We start from the raw sequence: 25747 nt of genomic DNA on the forward strand, positions 1-25747 counted from the left end.
TTGTTTACCAAACAGCGATTACGTACCTGGCTACTTTAAAACGGATCTGTTGCTCTTGAGAGCTATTAGTCCTCCTTTATCTTTGCACGGTGCTGTGTGATTGCGTCGGTTATTACATCATGGCTGTTCTTTCGTTTTACAAACTTGAAGGTAAGTTCTTGAATATTAATTTCTTTCCCACGTCAATTGCAAAATAAAATAAATTTCCAAAAGTGTACGTTGCCAACTTATAGATATAGGTCAAATTTGCCGTGATGGCATTACAAACATTTTCTTATTTGGAAAACTTTAATTGGTACGTACTTGAATTTAGTTTTTCCCAAGCAATTGGGAATTTTAGGTGTCACACGTATCTTTAGGTTAAAATTAACTCATCAATTCTCTAAATTTAACCCCGGTATAATTTTTATACTGTGCGTGTAATACAGGTTAATCCAATTATTACCAATTATCCATACAATACAGAAATCGAAAACATTTCATGTTGCAAAATGTTACTCTCATAATGGTCTGCCCCTTAGGATGAAGGATTTCTCGATTTGCTTGTTGAATTTTATCTCCGAGAGAGCTAGTGCCCAAAAATCACTATTTTAATTAACGAGAAGTATCTCTTGTAAACCTCGTTGCTACATAAGTACCTACTGCTGAGCTGCGAACTAATTTGATACCCAAAATTAATTTTTTAGCGATTAATTTTATTACATCGTATTAGTCCACATCAATATTAGGGAATTCTCTGTCGCATAAATACAGGGTGGAAATTTTGTCTGGAACACTGAATATATCGAATATATCAAAACAAGATTTTTTAGAGAAGCTTTTTATGGTATCCAAAGTTATAAAAAGTTAGCGACAAATCTACATGGTTTAAAATCGTGGGCAGTGTGCAGACTGAGTCAAGGGTGGCGTATATATTATTTAATAGCACTATTTTTTATAAATTATTCACACCGTTTATGCTACTACTACTTATGTACTCTTGAATTCTTCTGTATGTAATGAATAGTAGTTGCCATTTAAAACAATATTCCCCCCATTGTCCATGCAGAAGTACACCATTGGCCACAAATTTAAACTGCACACAAAATACCCGCCCTGTATACCAAGTTGTGTTTTAGTCCCGAGTGTGCAATTTAGTTCTATACAAAGGGCTTTTAGGGTATTAAATTTAGAAATTTCGAAAAATCCTCGAACACGTCAATTTTGTATTCGAGGGGGAGAACTTTTGGAATACAAATCACGAACCCAAGTCTTCACCCCTCTACGTAGGGAGCTTAACCACTAACATTTTAAATGGAATCCTATTGCAAATGGCACATTATTTGAAAGCCAATTTAATCGTGATTACTAATCTGCTTTGCTTTTTAAATTCTATTGATTCGTTTCGGAGATATTCGCATTTGAAGTGGTTTTTTCCCCTGATTTAAGTCCTTTAGATTACTTCTTGTGGGGATATTTAAAGAATAAAGTTTATGCTACTCTACCCAAAACATTACAAGGGTTGAGAGCACGTATAACCATAGTGTAAGAATAGAATACACTATGGTGTCAATAATTTCGAGCGATTACCCCTGAAATCTTGCAACATGTACGGCAGCGTTTTGAAGCAAATCTTTATTATTGCATGGAAGCCGGCGGAAGGCAATTCGAGCATTTATTGAAATAAATGTTGTCTGTTTAAAGTTATTTGTTATTTTTTGCACAATTTAAACCTTCTTTAATACAAGGTGACTTAGATCGCATTTGTTTTGGTTTTTTTTAGAAAAAACCATTTCAAATGCAAATATCTCCGAAACGAATCAATAGAGTTTAAAAAGCAAAGCAGATTAGTAATCACGATTAAATTGGCTTTCAAATAACGTGCCATTTGCCATAGGATTCCATTTAAAATTTTAGGGGTTAAGCTCCCTACGTAGAGGGGTGAAAACTTGGGTTCGTGATTTGTATTCCAAAAGTTGTCCCCCTCGAATACAAAATTGACGTGTTCCAGGATTTTTCGAAATTTCTAAATTTAATACCCTAAAATCCCTCTGTATACTTCTCGTTGGGCCACTCTGTAGTATATACGCTGGTTATGAATCAGGTAGTAGCGTATTGTCCAAATTTGAAAAAAAAAATTTCTTTGATTTTAGAATCATAAAACTTTGAAATTTACTTTCACAATTATGGAGCAATTGAAAGGAGGGACTACCTCACAACACAAGTGCTAACGTTTCACTTGTTTTGGACCATTTGGAACAAATGAGCGTTTATTCTAACAAAAAATAGCATGCAAATACTCCGTTCGTAGCATCCGAGACGGCGTTTCTTTATTGGTGTTATTCTACCACATATTTTAGGGCATTTAAAGAAATTTTGTTGACTGGCTGCCTTCATCTTCGTTATTCAAACCACTCGTTCAGCTTTGAAGGCAGAAGGATGTATTTTTTGTATCCGATTATGTATTTTATCAATGTTTCCAACTATCAAAGGAAATATTTGTGTTATCGTCTTTCGTCCACATGCACGGACTAGGTTTACCTGCATAATGGGCATGGGGTATTATATAATACTTTCTAGTCTAAACGCGAACCCAAACGCAACATTGAACGACGAGAGAATTTTTGGACTATCAATGGCACGCAACCTTTAGACTTTGAACGGGCGGCAATCTTTGAACTTTGAATGGCCAACAAACGGTGTGGACTTTGAAAGGCGAAGTTGTAAGTGTGCGCATGCGCTGGCACTTGACATGATTCAGAGGACCTGAGACGGAGGTCGCTAACTACCGAAATATCCCGGGGGGGGGGGGGGGGGAGGGCAACTACCGTGATATCGTGTATGAACCCACACCCCGTATCAACTGCAGACAGAAATGCGGAATCCCGGGTCAACTGCCGAAATATAATGAGTATAATGTATAAACTGGCTACTTACCTCAACCTTTAGCTCCATATATACGGAGCGGAGGATTGCCTAAACAGACCTCTGAAACGTAGTGGCAGTCACAGGGAGTATATTGACCTGAATAACGATCAATGGGTGGAGTGTAATCCCTGCTGAGGTAAGGGTAACTTATAAACTTATATGGCGATTTCAATGAAAAATGAAAGATTTTGTTAATAATAATAATAATAATAATAATTTTTTTTTTAAGGACCCTACATAACACTGCACCAGACACAGACACAGATACTAATCGTTACTTGATTTTAATCCCTGCGATTAGTTAACCAGGCTAGACCTGAGTTCTAACAAGAAACACCGACCATAATAATAATAATTTAATCAGTATAAGACAATTGCACAATTGTATAACATCGTCACAAACAGAATGAATAATAATGAAATTGTTAATAAAGGCGACGAGTAAATTACTTAATTGAATATCCCACTATTTTTTCTTATACATAATTGTGCATGTTTGTTTTGTATAAATAATTAGTTCCGTGGGTAAGTACGAGTATAACTTTCCACAATACTCCGAAGTCCGACGAACTATTGTTACTTATTCCCATCATCTTCATAATGTTAAATGGCTAACGCATAGAACATTAATTTTGTCCCTGTCAGATAATAGTATATTGTTTAGCAAGGACGAGAAGTGAGTTTTCACTGACAACTCGGAAGTTTTGCGTACTACGAGGCGCTATCGAGACCTTTCCGACGTCAACTCTCGCGCCTCTCTAAGACACTCCGTTACCGAGTTTCGCATTTTGCGATGCTACATAGAACGTAAAGATCAGACAAACCGCCTATTATAGGTAGCAGAGTGAACAAACAAGATACGAAAAATCGTGTACAATTTCCACTAGAGGAATTGTTTGCCACTCCGCTCGTATACGGAAACCAGACTTTTAATCCGGCTCATATTCAATAGCACTGATCCTTGAACTCGCAAAAATCGATTGACGAAGGTTTGACATCTCGGTCCCTTTTCGTTCTCGAGTTACACGAGAAACAGGCGGACAGACAAAACCATCACATAAGGGGTATTTTGTTCCCCTAAAAGGGAGCAGGAAAGTACACCGTACACGGATACGTTAAACATTAAGGGAGCGAAAAAGGTAGATAAAGGAGTATTTTTTTGTACCGCTTGACGCTAGAATAATTTGGGGTTGTGAACTTGTGATATGGCATTAATATGAAAGAGAACCAGTGCCGAGCAGGCCGAACTATCCCTTTTACATACCTGAGGCTCGTTCGACATTCAAATAGGCCTGTTAAACTTCCACGCTAAAGTAATAGCTTTGTTAAATGAATAAACAATGGTAATAGTAAGTTATTAAACCAGTGCCAACGGATAGTTCGGCAAAGACCGAGGCAGAGTAAAGGCTCGCTCGGCACTTTTGAATACCTTAATCTCTTTCCATTGTAAAAATTTTTCTATTGGACCGATTTTGTTTGTTTTTTTTTATCGACGCAGAATTCTGTTTTGCTTAATTTACTAAAGAAGTGTTATTCATAAAAATATGGACCGTTTTAGAGTTTTAAGCGAAAAACTGAAAAAAACGCATTTTGAGATTTTTTGGCTGCCAAAAGTTGTGCCAGGAAAAAATTTGTGTACACTCTTCAAATAGATGTTATTTAAACACAAATGGACCATTTAAAACGATAAAATCGTTTACACCACATATTGTTGATGAATTGCTCCATAATAATATTAGTAGGTACTATTTCCAACCTCACTTCACCATACACGCCTTTCATTCTTCACAATTTTACAGATTTTCAAAAATAATATTCAGATATAACGTCCAACATTCTTCACTACATTCTCATGATTCCTTTATCCATCCTGACGTATCGCCTGATGATGGACGAGGCCGTCCGAAGTCGATAGCGACCAACTAACATTTTCAATAAAAATTAGTGTAATACATTCGACTGCTCCGCATACTGGACTATCACACTAAAAACTCTAAATGGCACAAGGTGTGGGCGATATTTATTTACGTTTGAAAGATAGCTCATTCCATTTTCTAACGTGATATCTCCACAAAGCAGGTAGTGAACCGAAATCACAGAAGCCAAATTTGGTCCACTTTTTCCAAAATTGCATCGGTCTCCTAACACTTTAAAAATTTGGTTTTCTGGTTTTGTTTTTCTGTTTTTCAAATTTGGTGCATGTGCCGTTCTAAATTTGCCACTCCAGAAGTTCCAAAATTAGCCACGGCACCAATTACTTTGTCGGCGTATACTTTTGAATTAGCCCTAATCTGCGAATGAGAAAGACTTCGGGGGTATAATACTTGAAACAATTTTGGTTGGATTATGTATAGGAATCGACAGTCCAAGATTTAGTTGAAGGGTACAATTGCTGCAATACAATGTATAGGTTCCATTAAAAACGCATTTCTCTCTTCGCGTAATTCTCTAATTAGACTCATTGTTTTAAATTGTCAAATGCCATGCGGCATAATTAGAATATAAGTAAGTACATTTTTGGCGTGAACTCCTCTTTGAGCTGCCAAGTGAAAATTGCGGAGCAAGACACCTGCCAAAAGGGTTTTCCGTATCTGTCCCATTACGTTTTGTCTTAATACAAATTAGATGGAAGTTAACATGTGTAATAAATTTAAGGAACATATTCTAATTGGGACGATAATTAAATCATTAAAAACAGTTTTCGGCATTACCGGTTTAATGAGTAAAATTTGACGTACTCAAACATGCTACGTGATTATATAAAAAGAGTTAGTAATGCACAAAAAAGTTGAACACCTTAACACTGACACTATCATTATGGAAATAAATATAATTTATGTGGTACAAGTTGAAAAGTACTCGATGCCTGGAGCTACTTAAGCGCGTTTTCGTGCAACGGATCGAGGTTTTATTAGCGCTGAAATATAATCAAGAATTGTGACATAAAGCTACTGCTTCAAACCCGAGCATTTCACAATTATTGATTCTTGCGGGAGTTATACTTAAAAAACCTTTGCAGCCGACCGACCGACTGACCGATCTAATACCTCAAATTGGTGGTTTTTGAATAAGATGAAAATGAAAATGTACAATGCTTCAACAGATTTGCGAGGTTCCACCCTGTAGATACAACCTACGAAAGTGCGCACATTTTTGAGAGCTGGCAACCGCTCGACTTATGAGAAGGGGAAAGCTGTTTGCTCCATCTCGAGCTGGATAGCTTCGTATGTTAGAGTCATCAGATTTAAGTGGAACTAGTTTTATCCTTCACGGTACTGTAATGAAAGGTCTCAACAAAAGGAATTAATTTCTAGCAACCATAGCCCTCCTCCTCGACCTCTTATCGTGATCGGGTATATTCACTTATACCTTAACAAGGGATTGTCGGAAGAGGGTACTAGCAAAGGGCGATTGACACGTCTGCAAGAAATATATCCATTGTTGATGTCAAAACAAAAGCTATTTCGGTTAAAAAAATGCGCTTGATCTGCACAAGAGTTGTGCACAATTGATACTTGTTTTAAATTTAAACCATGTGTCATTGTCTTTACGTTATAATTCAAATTCAAAAATTTGGAAAATATTCCAATTTTTCTTCGCTGTGTTCCGTCACTTGTTGTGCGTCTAAGTAGGGATGAAATTCGTATCCAAAACTCTCGATAGCCAAACACCCTCGCAAACACCTCATTTTTTCATCGGCGCCCACCGTAAACCCTATCCTTATTACCATGTGGAGTATGTGGCATTCATGGTCTGCAAGATGAATTATGATTTACAAAAATGAGTCATTTTCCGTGTATTCTAATGCATATCATTATGTGTTTGGGATACGCGAATTGAATACCGATTTATTAGTTATTACATAAATGCCTCTAAGCTGTAATTATGTAATAACTTATTATCGATGGAAATTATCATAAAAAAATCAATTTAGTTTGCAACATATCGAAACTGCATATATTAATTTGTAATAGGTAATTTATCCAGGTTTTTGGTCTCTTCGGTTGGCCGTAGGTGCCGCGCTTAAAGGGAAACTGAGGACACATTTTAAGAAGCTCAGATGTAGTAATTCTGTTTATTAACATAATATCAATTTAAGTGAAACTTAACCTCACCGGAAATTTTTCTGAAAATCGAGCACCATGTTCAATGATGAAATTAGCAATTTGATGACGTTTTAGATCTTGAATCAACTGCACCTTATAATGCTTTAGAGTTTAGAGCAAAATCCTCACTTAAAATACGCCATATGATGCCTGTGGATTGGTCCAATTGCTATGAACGTCCTGGAATTGACAAATTTTGATTTTGCAGACACCTTTCACTAACAGATACATTACGTACGAATACGTACGTTGATCCTACGTGGTGTACTGCCGATCAACTCGAATTTATCCACTAAACTCATAATTGATTAATATCTGTCTCTTCTATTTAAAACTATTTCCCTTTTTTTCAATTTTCCGAACAATCTTCTTCTTATAAAAGTTACTGCGTTTACGTCGGCGAAAAGCGCGTGCTTATTTTCAAATTAATTAGACCACGCAGCGATAACGAAGCATTATCGCACTAACCGGAGATAGCATTTTTCCAAAAGAAATAAAGTTAATATTTTAACAAGTAATTTCTTTACAATTAAATAAACAAAATATAGCGATTTACAGACCACGATGACTATTTTCTTCGCCAATCATTTAAACTTTTAGATACCTACCATTGTTCGTCCAGTCGTGTACTCTTATCCCATTTAGATCCTTTTTTTACTTGTTCTATAGCCATGCACTGCGATCTAAAACTCTTCTTAAATTTGATACTTTATGCTCGACAAGATCATTGATATCTTGTATGATTTTATTACTTCTCGGTTAGTTCCTCGTCTCCATTCTTGATTCCCCTATGTATCACCCAATACTTTCACAGGCATGTGATTGTCATTTTTTTGTATGCTCGCAAATTTTTTGCTGGGGATACGATTTTTAAGTTTAGAAATTTTGTTGCCATTTATGCAGCTCTACTCCCTTCTGAATTCTATGTGTAGCTTATGCACGTTTCTGAAATAGTATATAACCTCTGTTGTTGTTGGGATGTCACTTGCCTTTCCAAAACTATATTAAACCATTTTGTGGAGAGTACAGTGGTTGCTATTAAAGTAAGTTTGCTTTTTAAGGCGCTTGAGTTTGCTTTTGTTTCCTAATGTTTCCTTGATGTCCATTTATATTGTATCACCCATAGTTTTGTGGTGCGATTCTAAATTTCTCATCCACTTGTAGTGGCTACGAGATGAAGTTTTACTCCTGATACCATTATAGATTTCCCTTTCCTCTCTAGTTGTTGTTCTTCATACTTTCAGTTTCCTGTTGAATCTTCATTATTGTCTTAAAGTTGTTCATTTCCTTTATTTCATCTACACTATTCCCCCAGCAGCAGCTCCGTCAGTGTTACCTCTTGGTTTTCTTTTCTTTTGCCTTCCTTCTGGACCGTTTGCAAACGCAAAAAACTCGTCTTCCCTTTTACGTTTGCTTTCTTCGTTGGTATCCACTTCAATACTAAATTTGCATTTTATGCTTTTCACGCTGATTTACCCTTTTTAACCGTTTTACTTACTGCGATTGTGTACAGTATTTTCAAAATTTCCTCAAAAATTTTAACAATATAACTTGCTTATTTTCACTCCGATGGTCCACCTTCTAGCTGCAATATTTGGACAAGCTGCCCACAATGTACTCAAAATACCACGTTTCGGCTCGAAGACCTTTATATAGAGATACGATTTTGCTAAAACCCGCAGTACAAGATCTGATGATTTACATACCCAATGAATTTCGTTGGGCAGACGATTAAGTACACCCATAATTTTGAATCAAACGAAGCGCAGCTCCCGGAAACGCTCAGTTTCTTGAAAATTTTCCGAAAGTTTTGAAGCACTGAGGCCTTTCAGAATCAAAATAAAATTGTATAATTACAAATATGGATAAATTAAAGATATCGCAAAGTTTTATCGTGGGAATCCGAAAACTTAGTCCGAGTCCCCTTGAAAACCGCAATTTTTCACTCAATTTTCAAAATTTTTCCGACCCTGTATTAGGGGATACGGAATTGGGGTGTACGGGTTAAGATGTTTTTGATTGGCTAAAAGTGCAATCCCTAGCAAAAGCAAAGGTCCCAAATTTTTCATTGAATTGAAAGTAGTTTCAAAACTTCACATCTGTTGTTCCTTGGAATAACTTATCTCGAACACAAGCAACGCTTTGTAAATTAATGGAAAGAGGAGTGACGAAGGCCACATTTGTTTTCGATGTGTGAATACGATTGATTGTTGCAGTTAGTTTTTCGTTTCGCTAACGTCAATTGAATTTCAATGAATTCAAAGTTTATCTACTTAATTATTATTGTAATATTTCAATGGTCATCACTTCTACAGCTTCTTTATCGTTTCTCCAACCGTTTTTATTGTCACTTTTATCTTTATACATACAAAAACCTTGTTTTAAGTAAAGCTATTACCGATGCATATTTTTATTCTCGACGCCCACACTACCTTTGATACTTTTGCACTAGTCTTTCCTCAACTTTAACCGTGTCACTGTGCAGCATACGAGTAAGACACTTTTAATTGTGATGTTTTTCAAAATTCACCTTTTTGATTTTCCAATCAACTGCCTACAAGTTTTCATTAGGGACGCTTCTTTAAGTATTAAAATTTTGTCGACTGGCCCACCTTGTATTAGGAGATACGGAATAAGTACGGGTTAAGATGTTTTTGATTAGGTAAAAGTGCAACCTTAGCAAAAGCAAAGGTCCAAAATATTTCATTGTATTGGAAGTAGTTTCAAAACTTCTCACCTGATGTTCCTTGGAACGACTAGTATGCGTTTGCGGAAATAATAGATTTTATAGATACAAAGACCTCAAGTTACAACTCCTTACAATGAAATTGAAAAATAGGGAAAATTGTTTACTTTTATAAACGTTTTTAATGTTACGGTGATTTTATTATCATGTTGTATCTGTCATGTTGATTTTAAAGTTTTTATTATGCTCACTCTTATTTTGTCTATTGTATTGTAAAACACAAGAAACAAGTAACATGCTCCACTTTCTTGTTATGGAAGATGAGGGGGTTTTGGTCAACGTTTTACAGATAAATCGATCCCATAATACATTTTTAGGTCAACGAACCAATAGAATTAGTGTTGCTATATTTTGAAAGAGTAGATTTACGTAAATGCAATAAAAAAATTAAAATAAAAAAAATCCAGTGCAACATACGTTTCGGTAAATTTAGGGAAGCTTTTAATTTTTAATTTTTGTTTCATGATATTTTTAAGGTGGTCTTATCAATAATACCTCGGATAACACGTTACGTTCCTATAGAGCCTTTTTGGCGTTCCATTCTCCTACAAAAGGATTTAACCAAAAAATAACAGTAGTCGGTAACTTGTGATCGGTTTTAACATTTTAAACTTTTTTAGATCGATTTTTTTCAAAAATAGCTAAACACCAGATTTCAAGGCTTCAAATATTTTATGTGAATTGCACAGGTGTAAAGTGATTTCAATAGGTTCTTTGGACATTTAAAGGGATTATCGTGATTTAAAATGACGTGCGGCCTTAGCGAGTTCTACAAGTTTCATTTGAAGGGTTGACACTCGACAGACTGAAAAAAAGGACAGGAAATTTCCTTGTTAAATTCTGCGAAATATCCAGGGTATGTTAGTGAAAAATAATTTTTTCAAAACATGTTATGCAAAATGAAAATACAAAGTGATATTACACTATATGTAATGAAAAAATGAAACACAAAGTAATTTTACTGATTAAATATGAAACATCCGGAGGAAATTGGGAAAACTACTTCTTAATCTGTAAGTTTCCGTGATTGTTTTTGGAAAAAATCTTGCGCATGCGCATCGAGTAAGATGCAAGGTGAACGTTCAAATTGGAAGCTTTGTTTGTTATCCCTCGTGAAGTGCTCTAAAGGTAGTGATATAACAAAAACAAACTGGTAAGTACTACATAATACTTATTTTAATTTAAAATAATCAATTTTAACCAATCAAATGTCCAAGTGTAATCTTTCGCGAAACAATCAACTCGTCGTCTGCTGGAATCAGTTCCAAATGTAAAAGAAGTGTGCTGTAGTTGGTTAGATTTATGCATTGTTAACGTTTAAAACCTCTTAAAAAATATTTTCCCATTCGATTGTCCGTTTTTAAAACATTACTGATATACATATTCTCTTTTCAGAGTCGCAAGAAAATGACCAATTCTACGTGTACCTACTTATATTGAAAAACAATCTGTTAATCCAGATGGATACGGTTGTTTCCTAGATGCCCTAAAAGTAGCATTTTCCTTATACGATAATTCTGGCTCTACTTAACCATCCCAAAACGTATTGGCCATCGTTAGAACTACTGCTGAGAATGCTGCTAAAAATTCACCCAGAAGAAAAGTATTCAATTTTAAGAACAAATTTAAAAAGTTGTGTTAACCAGTGAATGAGACGGACTATGTATATGATTCGAAGAGGTTGTATGTAGGATGTAGATATTAATAAACATATTATGTAAGTATGTATTTTTCAAAATAAAGATTTTAACTACATTATCAGTTGCAGTTTCAGTCCAATTACACCCTTGTGATTAAAAAAAAAACAGATTAATAACTAGTAAATTTTAATACCAAATTATGTAATTTCCAAAATTAAATTGTAAAATTACATTGCTAGTATAGTATATTTACACCACATGATTTAAAAAAGCAAATTAATCAGTGTGAATTTTAATAACAAGTTTGATAATTTTCAAAATAGGTTTGTAATATGGCACTATCAATTAAGTTTATTTTCCAGCTTATGATTTAAAAAATCATATTAATAAAATGTAAATTGAAATAGTAAGGTATATAATTTTCAAAATACATGTGTAAATTTACATTATCAGTTTGGGTTATATGCAAGACAATTTTTTAAAAAACCGGATTTATTAAGGGACAATTTAATAATAATTTATGTATTAAACAAGACGAATAGCGTTAATTAAATACACAGTATGTTATGCAAAAACATAATTACATTTCGCGTTGGAAATTCACCATACTTATCGTTGGTTACAAAATAGCCAACATTAAGTTATGGACTCTTACGTGAACCTTTTTTTCAGTGAAGTATCCGCAGTTTTTGGTTCCTTCTCGTTGTATTTTTATTTTTTCCTTTTTACCATTCATTTATGATAATAATTAGTCATTGTTCCACAAGATTCGTGTGAGGAATCCATCTAAATGGGCTTGTTGTTGCAATTTTTTTTATCAAAAGTACAAATTCCAGTCGGTGGTCCGTTTTGAAGTGAAAGTCCTGTATAATATATTAATATACAGGGTGCCCATTATGTGTGGATTATAATATGTATTCGGTGAATATCGACTGTATAAAAAATTGTCTATGTAAAAGTTTTTTAACATTTTATTTCCCTTAATAAGGTAGCATTCAGTTGTTCTTATTTCAGAAAACAAATGAGCTGAACTGAAAATATCAAATTTAGTTTTCATTTGCTCTAACTTAAACAATCTGAGATGGTCGGTTTCCATTAGAACCTTCTATGGACACTTTTCTTCTATGGATCTGAATCTCTTATAATAATTTCCATAACACGCTAGATATAGAAGCTACAGGTTATTACTTTCTTATTTCTTATGGGCACCATATTGAATTTTTACAGAATCCGATAGAGGACAAGAAAAAGAAGTTCATTTGAATGCATCGCCATGATAACCTTGTCATAGACCTAGTTACCCGTGAATATTTTGAAAAGAAAGAATGAATACCGTTTGATTTTGAAATAGTTTGACACGACATTATTTTTCTTTTTTTGTTTTCTACCCAATTCCATAAAAATATAACATGACGTCCATAATAACAAAGTACCCTGTAGCTTCTACATCTAGCGTGTTATGGAAATGCTGATAACAAATTCAGATTCTCCGAAAAAAGTGCCCATAAAAAATGCTAACGGATATCGTCCCTTTCGAACTAGGTAAAATGAAAACACCCTATAGGATTTACATTATCAGTTTCTGGTTTAAATTTGACAAAAAATTGGAGGTTAACTGGTGCATCCTTGTTAATTTAAACTTCAAACAGGTTAACAATCGCATACCCATGACTTTTACATTGAGGAAATTGGTTTCGGCTGGGTAATTTTGTTCGAATGACTATTTTGCCATAGCTCTCAAGATTAAAAATTCCAAATTGTTTATTGATGGTTACACTATAAAATGCTGGCAACTAATTGGGCTAATATAATTTGTGGATTATATTTTAATTATTCCTACAGTTAATGGGTACTTCTAATGATAAACATATAATTAATGGAAATTGCCAGCCTTTTGTCGGATACCATTGCAATTGTTGTTACCGGGCATGAATTGCGCATTCGGAAAAGCAGTTGAGTACACGCTACGCTATGAGTATGAAGTATGAAACAAAACCGGAAATCGGGGATAAAAGAGTATGCAGATTGTAAGGATGCCGTTCCAGATCGAAGATGAACTACATCAAAATTTGAAACATACTTGAATTTGTTTTTTATTATACCTGAATCACAATCTCCGTTTTAAACACTCAAATGCGTGCGAAAATAGTTATTTGTGTACCAAGGCCGTAAAAGTGACCTTTTTTGGCCGAAGCTGCAGAGCCGAGGCCGCAATTCAGATGAGGCCTAATAAATCACTTTTGGCCAAGGTGCACACAACATTTTTTAGGCGATCATCAAAAAAGAATTCAAAAATTTGTTCATAAACATATTTTTTCTGAAAATCATAGTTATCTTAGACAATTAAATGTCGTATGTAATTATAATTAGCATCTTTGCGTGTGTTTTGTGCGTATCAAAATGGGTGATAGCGACAGTTCAGATACCCCAAATGAAATTTTGAAAGCTGCAAGCGTTGCGACCCTAAGTCATATATGATATAAGAGCTGGCGTTTGAGAGTAAAAGTACAATCGCTACATCCTCCGTTGCACAAGATTTTAATAATGTCAAATGCAATATTCGTAACTGCGGCCTCCAAGACCTTATAATTAACATGCTGTACAATTATTAGAAACCTGATTGATTACCTACTCTTTGATGGTAGGTATAGGTACGTAGCTACTTGTGTTCTCGGTTAATTGCTGGTGATTCTTCGTATAATAATGTAAGCAATAACATCTTCCTCATGTTTTTGTTCTACACTTCAAAAAGGTCTGCAAGCAGCAAAGATTGAAACGTCAAACTATAATTTTAAATGTGAACATTGTGATTATGCAAAATATGTAGTGTGAAACATTCCTATAGGTACAAGTCCGAAAATGAAAAAAACGAACGTGGATGGCCTAATCCTTGATGGGACTAGACCAGATAGACGCTTTGTATCAAACAGATTACTGTTTCTCACACATCAGTTTCAAATAAGTAACAGTTTGACAGATGTGTACAATAAAGTAAAGTTTGACAGAAGCGTACAATAAAGTTAAACTTTATGGCCGCAAAAGCCACCACAAAATCAACGTTTTTATGATGATAGCCTAAAAAGGGCCTTTAAAACACACGTGCTTTAAAGTTGCTAAGTAACGATACTTCAAGTATGACTTTTGAAACTGTCATCTGGATGAAATAAAAAATCCTCTTAGGTCGCTTTCTGTAAATGCAGAACATTTCTTTGGCTTTTGTACCTATCCTTTGGTTGAAGCTTTCACAAACGCGCGTAATTTAGGGTATGCTTCCAAATCTGTTCTACTTTTTAATCGCAGCATTGTTCGAAGTTTTGAATGAATGCACCAAAAGATAGAAGATTTAAATACCTTTGACATTTCCTTCATATATGCCAGCATTAGGGATGCATTTAAGACTGTATTCGTAAGTAACTTCCTATTCATCCATGGAAACAACTTTTCATATTCTTTATAATAAGCTTTACTGGAGTTGGATTTTACACCTACCAACGTTTGTTTAGATTTTACAACAATCGATTTAATGGACGGTGTATTATCTTTTTCAACGGAAATCGTTTAATTCACAAAGACGATAATTTTTATAAGCAAACGTCAAGTGACATTTCCATGGCAATCGTGAAATTACGAACACCCAGCCCACTTAATTAAACATGTATTCGAGTTTAACGTCAATATGATTTCATTGTATTTCCTATTTTTAAATTATACTACATGTATAATAAAAAATACTATAAGATACACGTGTATAATTGGTCTTTAAAGCACTTGCAACGTTAAAGGCACTCCGCTTTGCGTCGTGCCCTTAAACTCGTTGCGCGTGCTTTAAAGACTTGATTATACACTTGTATCTTAATATACTATTCTAAGATAACAAAATTTAAATAATTTTGGATTTGCGTGATAGAATTAATTTGGAATTATTAATTATGCTGACGTCTGTGTTTAATTTGGTACTATTAACGTAATTGTACGCGTTGTATACTTAAGCTGAAATTTTGTTACCTAATCTGAAATATTAAGTGTCATTACCTATTATTTATCATCTGCTCTTTGATAATGAATGACCCGGCAATACAATTAAGTTGAATGAAGTGTCAGTCTCTTGGACATATTGAACCCAATCTTGACTGAGTTTTTTATGTATGTGTATTCAAGGCCAGTCATTCGCACACAGGCTACATTTTAATCCTTGATTAAATTAGTTAATTGAATACTAACATAAATGATCGTTGAAGTAAATTTAAAATTAAGGTAGATTGCTAAGGACAAGAGATGCTACTCAAATCTTCTTAGTTCTTGTTTCACTCCAAAGCGATCTTGCTTTAGTCATACTCTCCACCTTTGAATATAATCAAAGCTCTCCACCTTTGAATATAGACTACTAATATAATCAAAGCTCTCCACTATATTGGAAATCCTTTATCTAAGGCCCGATTTTTTGTTCTTTATGGTTAAGAACTAACTCTTCAGTGTGCTAGCCAGCATTAGGAGATGGTAATCACTAAAATTTTGAATGTTATTGGGGTACCAAAGAGTGTTTAAGTGTGTCGTGTAACTTTTTTGTTTGCGATTATAAAAACGGAAAAATATGCAAATTATAGGTAATAAGTGTAAACAAACAATCATTATGTACATACATCAATTACTTTAGATCTCTAGAATTACAATACACTCATCACCCGACTGGGACAAGCTTATTTTTCGAATGAGTAGTATCCACTATGTACCATGCAATATTATGTGGCAAACTTGATGAACTATTTATGTAGGTGGAGTCTAAATTACGTTTTTATGTAGATAGCTAATGAAAATGTAAATATTTGTAGATACTGGCATATTTAGAACAAGTACTCGTACGCAGGTGTAAGAAATAATGTAAAAACAAGGGACCAAAATAATTATTATAAACCATATAAATTATAAAATAATAAAACTAAACTTAGGGCGCAATATGTTTCATTTGTCAACATAATTTGTGTTTGTCAATTCTTTATTCTTAGTATGACTACCTATAACAGCTAGACGAATGGAACGAATGGCTGTACAATCTTCCAAGGGGAATAAACTCAAACGCAAACTGTAAGGCATTAGAGTAAGCATATGTTTTATCCTGTCCCGCCTCAGGGAATGGTCCTACGAGACTCAAAATGTAATCGCTTCTTCTTCAACGGAGATTGCAAAAGGGTCTTCCGTATGTTTTGGCCAGGTTTTGGCTTATCTTTCCAATTCACGAACTCCGATCGACAACTTTGATAAAGAATCCCCCTGCAAAATTTCAGCGTAATCGGTCTATCCGTTTTCTTTTAAATGGATGGATGTGAAGCCATCGAGTAGGCGAGCGGGCGATTGGGAGAAAGTGTAACCGTCTCGTTTAAAACGACGTTAAAAATAATGGCAAAAATTGAATCATAGAGTTATGAATGGGAATTTTGTAGTCCATGGAAATGTTTCTAAGCCCCATTGGCACCAACAAAATTGAGCCTTGCTTAAAGTTAAGTGGAACTTAAAATGAATGGCAACGATTATTAAGACAATCGTTGCTATGGCATTTAAGTTATACTTAACTTTAAGGGATACTTAATTTTGACGGTGCAATTTGCCCTAAGTTTCTTGTATTGCATAAGCATCTCGCTTAACAACTGACCCTAAAATTTAATCCGTTTGCCGTAACTTTGTCACGAAATATTCGCGCTTGTAAATTCGCCCCCGAATATTCGCCTTCAAAACAATTGGCCCAGGATGAATCTAGGGACAGTTTTATTCACAGCGCGCAAGATTTGCCTGGAAGAAAAATTCGTCTTTGCAATTTGTGGCCCCAAAAATCTCCGTAATCGTTAGTGCTATAAAAAAGGTAATATAGACATGTATCTACTCTTTTTGTCTCAAACTTAAAATAGTAAAGTCAAAATTTGGCTTAAAAGAGATGAGGGAAAATTAAAAAAAATATCAAAATGGCCCCGTATTTTCTTAGTTACAAGAGTGTAACTTCCTTCTCTTACCAATTTAAAGTGCCAAATTTATATACGGCTTACGGCCTCAATGTATTTCCTTCGTAAACCCGTTTAGTTTAGATGTACCACGTTGAGTATTATAGGTTTCATTTACGATAGTTTTTTATTTCCGCCGCTAGAGGTCACGCTATGTATCTTTCTGCACTTCATTCTATCCCTTTTTGTCTTACGTATAATCTGTATTTGTTCCTTTCAGAGAAGATTCTGCACTGCATTAAAACTGGTTACTTTCAAATTTTCCATAACACGCAATTACTGTTATTTGACATATAGTAAGGGAGCCCAATAGGGGATTTTGGGATTTACTGGAACGGAGCAGATTAGAATAAAGGGAGTTGACGTGTTGAAAAGTGTGCATTTCTATAATCTGACAATTTACGCGTGACGTGAGGGAGTGGGAAGACAAACGCAAAAAAACCTTACCATGTCTCTTTCGAGCGCGTTGGATATTTCTCATTTTGAAGGAAATGATTCAAGAATAACAGAAGTAATATGATCGCGCCCGAACAAATCCCGTTTTCTTCCTTTCCTTACAGCCGCCCCACAATGAAAACCGGCAGGTTAATTTCCAATATCAGAGACACGTGTGGCATATGCGGGATCAATATCAGACCAGCTCGAGTATTTTCATGTGACTATTTTTTGTACATTATTAAAAAAGTGAAGAGCCCAGTGGTGGAGGGATGTGCATCATATGACTTTTTTTCTTTCTACCAACTAATCTGCAACGTTCCATAGGTGCCTACGACCATTTAGCATCGTGCACTCCTTGTAGTGGATATTATCAAATTTCTTTGGGGCCTTTGTTTTAAATCCGAGGGTGGGGAGACTGGATGTCAAAGTACTGCTTCACTACTGTCTATTTCCATCTACGGCTCATATTACCATGCTGCTCACTGTTGGTACATGAAAGGTCCTAAAATGTCTCCGGAATGATGTTCCCCAACCATGGTTAAATTTAGCTATTTCCTTGACGAACATTTTTCTTAGCGGAGATTCGTAAAGGCTCCTTTTGAGAACATGCTCTATTCTTTTGGGTCCATCCTCTCTTGTAACCCTTCCATGTCTTGTAGGTAGGTACAGCTTGCGTGAAAAAGTGACCTATTGAATGGAAAAGGGTTTGCATTTTTCCAACTATAGTGAGGTGGAGGTCCAAACCCTCATCTTTTCCGCTTGGCACTTTGAGGTTGGCCCATTTGATTCTATTTTATCTGGGTCAATTTTAAAGTTGGCACTAAACATTTGAAAAATGTCATGGTTCTTGAGAAGTAGGATTGATGTCCCGCCACTGGAAGGGAAAGAGGATCGAGTTTCTCTTAGTCCTTATTGCTTTGTCACATCCTTGTGAAAGACGAATGCCCTTGATCTCTTTTAAGATAAAGAAATTTTCCTCAATAAGGGGGTCGAAAATTGACTCAAGTATTGAACCTACAGAGCTAGTTCTGGTATCAAATGTTATAGCAGAATGCATAGTTTAAGACTTATATTCAAAAAATCAAAACCAGTGCGAAAATTTGGCGGTTTTCGAGTCCTGCAAAGTTAGTAGAGGTCTTTCGAAGCTGAAAACTTGAATATACACTACTGGTAGTGGCCCTAACAACATATTCAAAAGTCAGGGCACAACTGGGTTCCGATACATGAACAAATCTTAGGATTAACTTAAAACCCTTATAAACTTGAAAGACTCGAAGGCCTCAATCAAATTCCAATGAAATCACTACTCAAATTTTGAATAAAATCCGAAATAACATTCGGATGCAAAGAAATGAGAAAAATCTGACATAGAAAAGTAAAGCTCTACCTGGATTGGCACATACGCATCATGACAGGAAAATATAAGGCTAACAGTGCCTTTTGAATACAGTACACCCCGTTTGCAAGCGGTCGATCTAAAAACAAATTAAGCGATCTCAAAAATTAGTTACAGTTCTGTTAAGAATAATGTATTAAACTGGCCAGGACAAGAAATATGCGATGTTGAGCGAAACACACACTTTAACACGAATCTGACAGATTCTCCTACAAATAACTGATTTTTAATACACCACAGCTGGCTCGAAGACAACAACACCTAACTTTGTGGCTAGTCGTATGGTACGACTTCTCTTGTATTACACCAATTATTTGTTCATTATTGATAAACTTTTTAAACTCGAATGGGTAAAAACTTCTTGCACATCATTAAACTTGTTTTCGCATTATTTTACTAATATGAGGACTCCGGCTGGACTACCGCTCTCTTTCAAAGTAACCCGAGGCAGCCTTGTGTAGTCTTCATTCTTCCTCACCACTCACAAAACACCTGCATCGCTTATCTCGCACGGGGCATTATTTACTGCAACAACTACATGAATAAATTATTATTATATTTGTCAAAAATCCAGTTTATTCTTGTCCGATAATAACTTTTTATCAACACCAGACCAGATAAAACTTTAAACTCACGTAAAAATTTCGATTAAATGCTCCCTTAGTTACCCTTAGCAACTAACATTAAAATGACAGATCTTATGAACTAACCTGTTACATACTATTTTCGATATTCAGACCGAAACAGTAACAACACGTATTTTAACAGGTGGTTCGCTCTCAACTTCGGCATTGTTTAACGTAAAGGAATGACACCCCCATGTAGTTTAGACAATCATATGCATGGCGTTGACTCATAAATGTAAATAGTTTTGTAACTTATAATTGATTTTCTGTGTAACACTTAATTTTAGAACCTCATAATAAGGAAACCGCTCAAACAAAACCGAATCAAATTTTAGTATACTGCCAATTAAAAACCTTTTCGAAAATTCTAGTATTTCAAAAAATTCATTTTTGTGACTGTTAGATTCGATTTTGTGACACGTTGGGAATCGTGATCTGCAACATGAAAAGTGTTCCCGAATTATTTTACTTGCATAACAATGAGATTCATGTAAGATCCATCATTCCTTTGCATACTTGTAAAACATTTTATTTGTTACTCAGTTGTAAACGTTGATTAACAAGACAAAACGCAAACGGGTAAACGTCATGTTTAAACGCTACTGACTTGTAAAACTGACAGCAGACTTGTAAAACTGACAGCAGACTTGTAAAACTGACAGCAGACCTGTAAAAATTTTACAAGTTAGTAATCTAGTAATTTCATTGGCCAGAATTAATGCGAAGTCTCTGTTACATGGATCACATGATATTTTAGACATTTCTTCAAGATCAATTTAAGAACTAATTATTTACGTTTACAAATGAGTAACAAATAAAATATTGTACATTATACGCCAGGTAATAGTTTTTACTGGCTCTAGGAGATGACAGGCTCGCCTAACGGCTCGCCAGTCAACTTCTCCTATCGCCAGTAAAAACTCACTTACCTGGCTAATAATGTAAAATACTATTTCAATTGGGTGGAATTTCGCTGTCCTTTTGTGCAACTGAACCTTTTGTAGTACATAAGATGGCCTAAAGATCCTTGCTCGAGGCCGAAAATTTTTATGTTGACAATATTAGCTTATCTATTGCCTTTTTAAGTAAAGTAACTTCACATTTGTTGCCTTTTCAGGACTTTTGTTGAAAATTTTCTTATCTTTATAAAATTAAAACTTTGATAGCCGTCTGCCAAAATACCCGTTTGTAGTCTGACGTGGTAGCCGAAAGGTGGATGAAAATAAGCTGAACCATTGAAGTTTTTATTCAATGGTTGAACTTGAAGCTGTCGGTCGAATCGATGAAACCTTATTTAAATGTCATTGAAAGACAGGTAGCAAATAAAAATTAACAGTAGGTAAACAACACGTGACCATATTTCCGTAACGCAATTAAAAAAACTTTAAATCCTTGAAGGCCATTAGCAATTTTACAGGTAGTATCGTTTTTTACAAATGGTAAACTTTTTTGTCAACATTCAAGCAGTTATGCAAAGGGAATCATTTTTACATTTTAATGAATACCTACTAGCGTTATCAATCGATCATGAAAAAAAGCACTTTCAACTTGTACATAAAAGGTAACATTGCTCAAAATTTCCCACAAAAGGGAAAATCCTTCACTTCACGCACTAGCGAAAACAAGATTCAAATATTATCGTACTCGTTTCCATTTTTTATGCCATTACAGTTTACCTACTATTGTCATTTATTTGTAGGATGTTTTAAATGGAAATACAAACATACTCAACTAATTAGTGTTTACCTAAAGTTAGTTTACGTCGTTTTTTTTAATTGCGCATATTGGGAGCCGTATCTACTATCAAAGGATGTCAGAATGAGATGATGCCCAACATCCTGTTGGTTGTATAACGTCCACAACCTCGGTCATGATCTTATCTTAATTATTTTGCAATTACTAGGCTGATTTAAACCCACACAACTAAAGAGTAAGGCGATATTCAAAGCAACTGCAAAAATGTCGTTAAACACGATCGATGCATATGAATAAAATATCGGAATTCTTTCTTGCATTTTCCTTATTCACGTTGCAAGGTCACCAAAGGAGCATGTAATTGTGGTACCCTGAGGTGCAGTTGATATCGATGACGCATTTCATTCTAATTAGTAATAAGTCTAGGTATATTTTTGCCATATAAAATTTCTAATTTGCAATTAGGGAAGTGAGATACATACGTTATTAACATTCTGGCAAAGTCACGTGACTTATCATTTATGGGTAATCCACAATTACCTATCGTGGCATTACAAAAGACTTATAAAACCGCGCGCATGCTTAAATTTTGCCTCAAAAAGATTCCGAACCTACAAAGTTGATTTCGATATTGGTACTGTTAGTTTCACGAAGAATTTCGGGGCTAATGCAGTAGTAGTAGAAAGTTCGGCAGTGGGTTACTTTCTTTTGTGAATTAATTGGTCTTCCTCGTAAAGATGCCGAGATGTGAGTTAATTTACAATTTTGATCGTTTTTAAAGGTTGTCTTTGATTTTTTTGGATAAATCATTGAAACGGGACCTTCTCAAATTCGGGCCATAAGTGTATTCATTAATGTTAAACATAGATTGGAACAATACAACAAAAACCAATCATCAACCTTTAAAAACAAATCTATAGCCTTGATACAAGTGCAATAACGCGTATAACTTGACATTGGTACCTTTTATGTTTGCATTGGCATTTTGCTATTTACTATTATTTGTTTAGCGATAACAAAATACACGTGAGACACTCTTACATCTAAAATCTAAAATGTCTATTTTTTTGCCTAGTTGCCGATACAATGCTGTCCGATTTGGATACGTTTCCAGTGATCCAACTAGGAGACTTTTCTCTAAAATTTGAATTGGATGACCTTACGCCCGAATTTCAAGAGATCGCCAGGAAGGAGCTAAGGGAATCTCCCGAAAAGAAAGAAGAATCTCTTGCCGAGCTGCGTGAATTGCTTAAAGGTAATGTGTGGAAATGTACTATTGGTAAACTTTCAAATTCTTTTCGACGAACAGCAATCAATCGTAAAAATTGCCCATCAAGGTTACTTTGTCATTTGGATTTAACCTGCAACCCAATCTTCGGGCACAAATGCTTACATATCAAATTCACAACACAATCCCATTTCAGTGTTGTGATCAATAATGTGCATGCCATAATGCAAATTATTAAAAATTGTTGTGAAAGTCTAGGAGTTTTTACGAGCAAAAGTTATTAGAGGCAGCCTACCGTTATATTTTCTTTCTTACGTTAAACATTGATTAAAGTTTTCATCTTTACGTAACTTAGCCTACATAAGTTTGATTATTTCTTTATTGTTCAACAATGCCGCTATACAGTAATTCCTTCCACAACTGCTTGGTCTTCGTTTAATATGTGTTTCTAGAAATGTGATTCAATTGCTATCAAATAGCAAAGAACACTTTTTTAGCCTGCCGTTTAAGGTATCTTTTTATTTTGCACGACCGTACCAACATCTTTTTTTAGTAAAAACACATTTTTCATAGCAAAATCCTTACTTTGAGTAATGCACTAAAATAATCCACTTTTTCCAGACGAACCTGACCTTTGGATACCAATTGATAACGACGCCTACCTAGTCAAGTTTCTACGACCATGTAAATATTACCCAGAGAGCGCTTGTGAACTTGTAAGTAACCAGCAGTGCACCATTATCAATACACGACCATGCTGTTTTTCAGATTAAGAGGTACTACGCATTTAAAAAGAAACACGCGGAGATATACGACGAACTAACACCTAGTAAAGAAAGTAACATATTTCAACAAAATATCTTAACAGTACAACCCAATCGAGATCAACTGGGTAGAAGAATTCTAGTAATTGAGTTAGGCAGTGAGTATCTCGTCAACCGCCCATTACACGATGCTGATGTGACTTTTCAGAAAAATGGAAGCACAAACAGTGTTCATTAGACGAAGTCTTCAAAGGTTGCGTACTTTTCCTAGAAGCTGCGATGTTAGAGCATGTGACACAAGTTGCCGGCGCCATCGTAATTTTCGACATGGAAGGACTTAGCTTACAGCAAACCTGGCAGTTTACGCCCTCGTTTGCCAAACGAATTGTGGACTGGCTACAGGTAAACAGCAATAGTCATCAAAGATAGTTGTGTCATTTCTCATTCTTCAGGATGCCATCCCCCTCCGTTTGAAAAACATCCACATCGTCAACGAGCCTTTCATCTTCAACGTTGTGTTTAATTTATTCAAACCATTCTTGAAAGACAAATTGAAGAGCCGAATTATTTTCCATGGAACTAATCGCAAATCGCTTCACGAATACATTAGCCCAGAGTACTTACCGGAATGTTACGGCGGAACGCTATCGTTACCAAGAATAACTGGTAGTCAATGGCATCAGTTACTCGTAATGAGCGACAAAGAGTACGAAGCAATTAACTCATATGGATATAAAAAGATGGTGAAGAACCATTGAAGACGGATTTTTTTAATTTTAATGGCACAAAGTATTACATATTTATACTGTATAGTTCTTAGGATATATTTTTATATTGGTTGACTGATATGATATTAATTACAATTGGCTATTATTTTGACGTACGTTTCGCAGTAGAGATGTGTAGGGAACGCAGTAGCATTCTCACTTTTTGCATGATCCAGTAGGCATGTCTTCAAAAAGAGAATCCTCAATGGTTTCAATTTAAATGGTCTGTATTATAAGATTTCATTCAAGAACATATTCACAGTTTTTGTTGTCATTTCTATGCTGTTGAGTAAATTCAGGTTTATCTCATTTTCTTCTGAAACAATGTTGGAGTAGATAGTTGTAGTGTCTGTCAACTTCGAATTTGCGATAATCTGGGCCAACGCATTCTCTATATAGAGATTGCCTGGGGAGCTTCATGGAAATGTTCCCAGATCAAAACGTTTTACTAAAACTGTTTTACTAGATTAGGATAGCAACTTTCTTGTTTTAAATAGATACCACATTCCAATATACCTAGCAACAAAGGTTTTAAAGTTATTCAGGATCTTTCAAAATTTTTGACATTTAACTGCTTTTTTTTAGGCCTATACCTATGCCACCCCGTTGACTTAAAGAAATCTTTCAACAATACTGACTTGATGCTACTTGCGAGTCCTCGCTGAAATTTCACGGAAATTTATAGGGAACAATTAAAATGCTAGCAGTCTTCAGTAATTTCTTAGAACCATGGTCATTACTATCGAAATACAAAAAGGCGATAAAACGCTAAGAGCAGTTAGAAAAAAAGCGAAAAATATGAACCTCAAAATATACAATTGTAACAAACTGCTAGTCCCAAACACATGTTAATGATCTTTAGGCTAACTCGTGCCACAACAGCTCCTTTATAAGTAATCTGCATAGCAAACCCGTCCTAGAGAACGCCAGGCGAATGGTAACCCCTTGATTTACTAGCAGCCCGCAACAAGAACCCGCGCACCTGCCGCGGCCGTAGGAAAACAAGATCAAGTTTTCAGTACGATAATAAGTACAGACGCTTCCGTGGGTGGCTTATTGGAATTCAGTACATGTTCTTTGTATTTGTTTTAATCACGTTTTGACATTATATTATCACAGATAAATCTGGGATATTATTATGTGCCAAGCATTAGCCACCAAGAAACAATTATTGCAGTAGTTTGTACATACGTCTGTGTAAGTGTGTACTGTGTATCTTCCGAAACCTCACATAAAATTGTCCTATGCGGAAAAGAGAGTTTTCCAATATGTGGGGCCCAACCTCAAGGCCCGAAGGATCACAATCACGAAGAACAGAGTACAGGCATGAAGGGAAATGCCGGAAGGAAACCCGCCGCTTACCTCCTCAATGAACGAACTGCAACAACTAATCACGTAGTTATGCACCTACCACCAAGGCTCGTTCTCCAAGAGCCAGATACGA

At 35.3% G+C, this 25747-nt stretch overlaps 1 protein-coding gene across 3 annotated transcripts; it reads left to right on the forward strand.

The window, feature by feature from the left end:
• Window positions 1-24416, forward strand: LOC116172297 (alpha-tocopherol transfer protein-like). Of its 3 annotated transcripts, none has more exons than XM_031489488.1 (6): window positions 1-150; window positions 22620-22799; window positions 23394-23488; window positions 23541-23694; window positions 23745-23938; window positions 23989-24416. In XM_031489488.1, the coding sequence occupies exons 1-6, from the start codon at window positions 120-122 to the stop codon at window positions 24292-24294; spliced, it is 960 nt and encodes a 319-aa protein (XP_031345348.1). In that variant the 5' UTR covers window positions 1-119; the 3' UTR covers window positions 24295-24416. The 3 variants fall into 3 exon arrangements, with proteins under 3 accessions (XP_031345348.1, XP_031345350.1, XP_031345349.1); XM_031489490.1 differs by lacking the exon at window positions 1-150 and adding an exon at window positions 9468-9505; XM_031489489.1 differs by lacking the exon at window positions 1-150 and adding an exon at window positions 22126-22291.
• The last annotated feature ends 1331 nt before the right edge of the window (window positions 24417-25747 follow it).

This window comes from Photinus pyralis, unplaced genomic scaffold (assembly GCF_008802855.1).
Source record: "Photinus pyralis isolate 1611_PpyrPB1 unplaced genomic scaffold, Ppyr1.3 Ppyr1.4_LG5, whole genome shotgun sequence".
Taxonomy (NCBI): domain Eukaryota; kingdom Metazoa; phylum Arthropoda; class Insecta; order Coleoptera; family Lampyridae; genus Photinus; species Photinus pyralis.

Bases quoted from the DNA above. Each gene is read 5' to 3' on its own strand.
- LOC116172297 (XM_031489488.1), top strand. From the start codon at position 120: ATGGCTGTTCTTTCGTTTTACAAACTTGAAG. The intron at 23,489-23,540 runs GTAAGTAACCAG...GCTGTTTTTCAG, and splicing joins CAGAGAGCGCTTGTGAACTT to ATTAAGAGGTACTACGCATT. The intron at 23,695-23,744 runs GTGAGTATCTCG...GTGACTTTTCAG, and splicing joins TCTAGTAATTGAGTTAGGCA to AAAAATGGAAGCACAAACAG.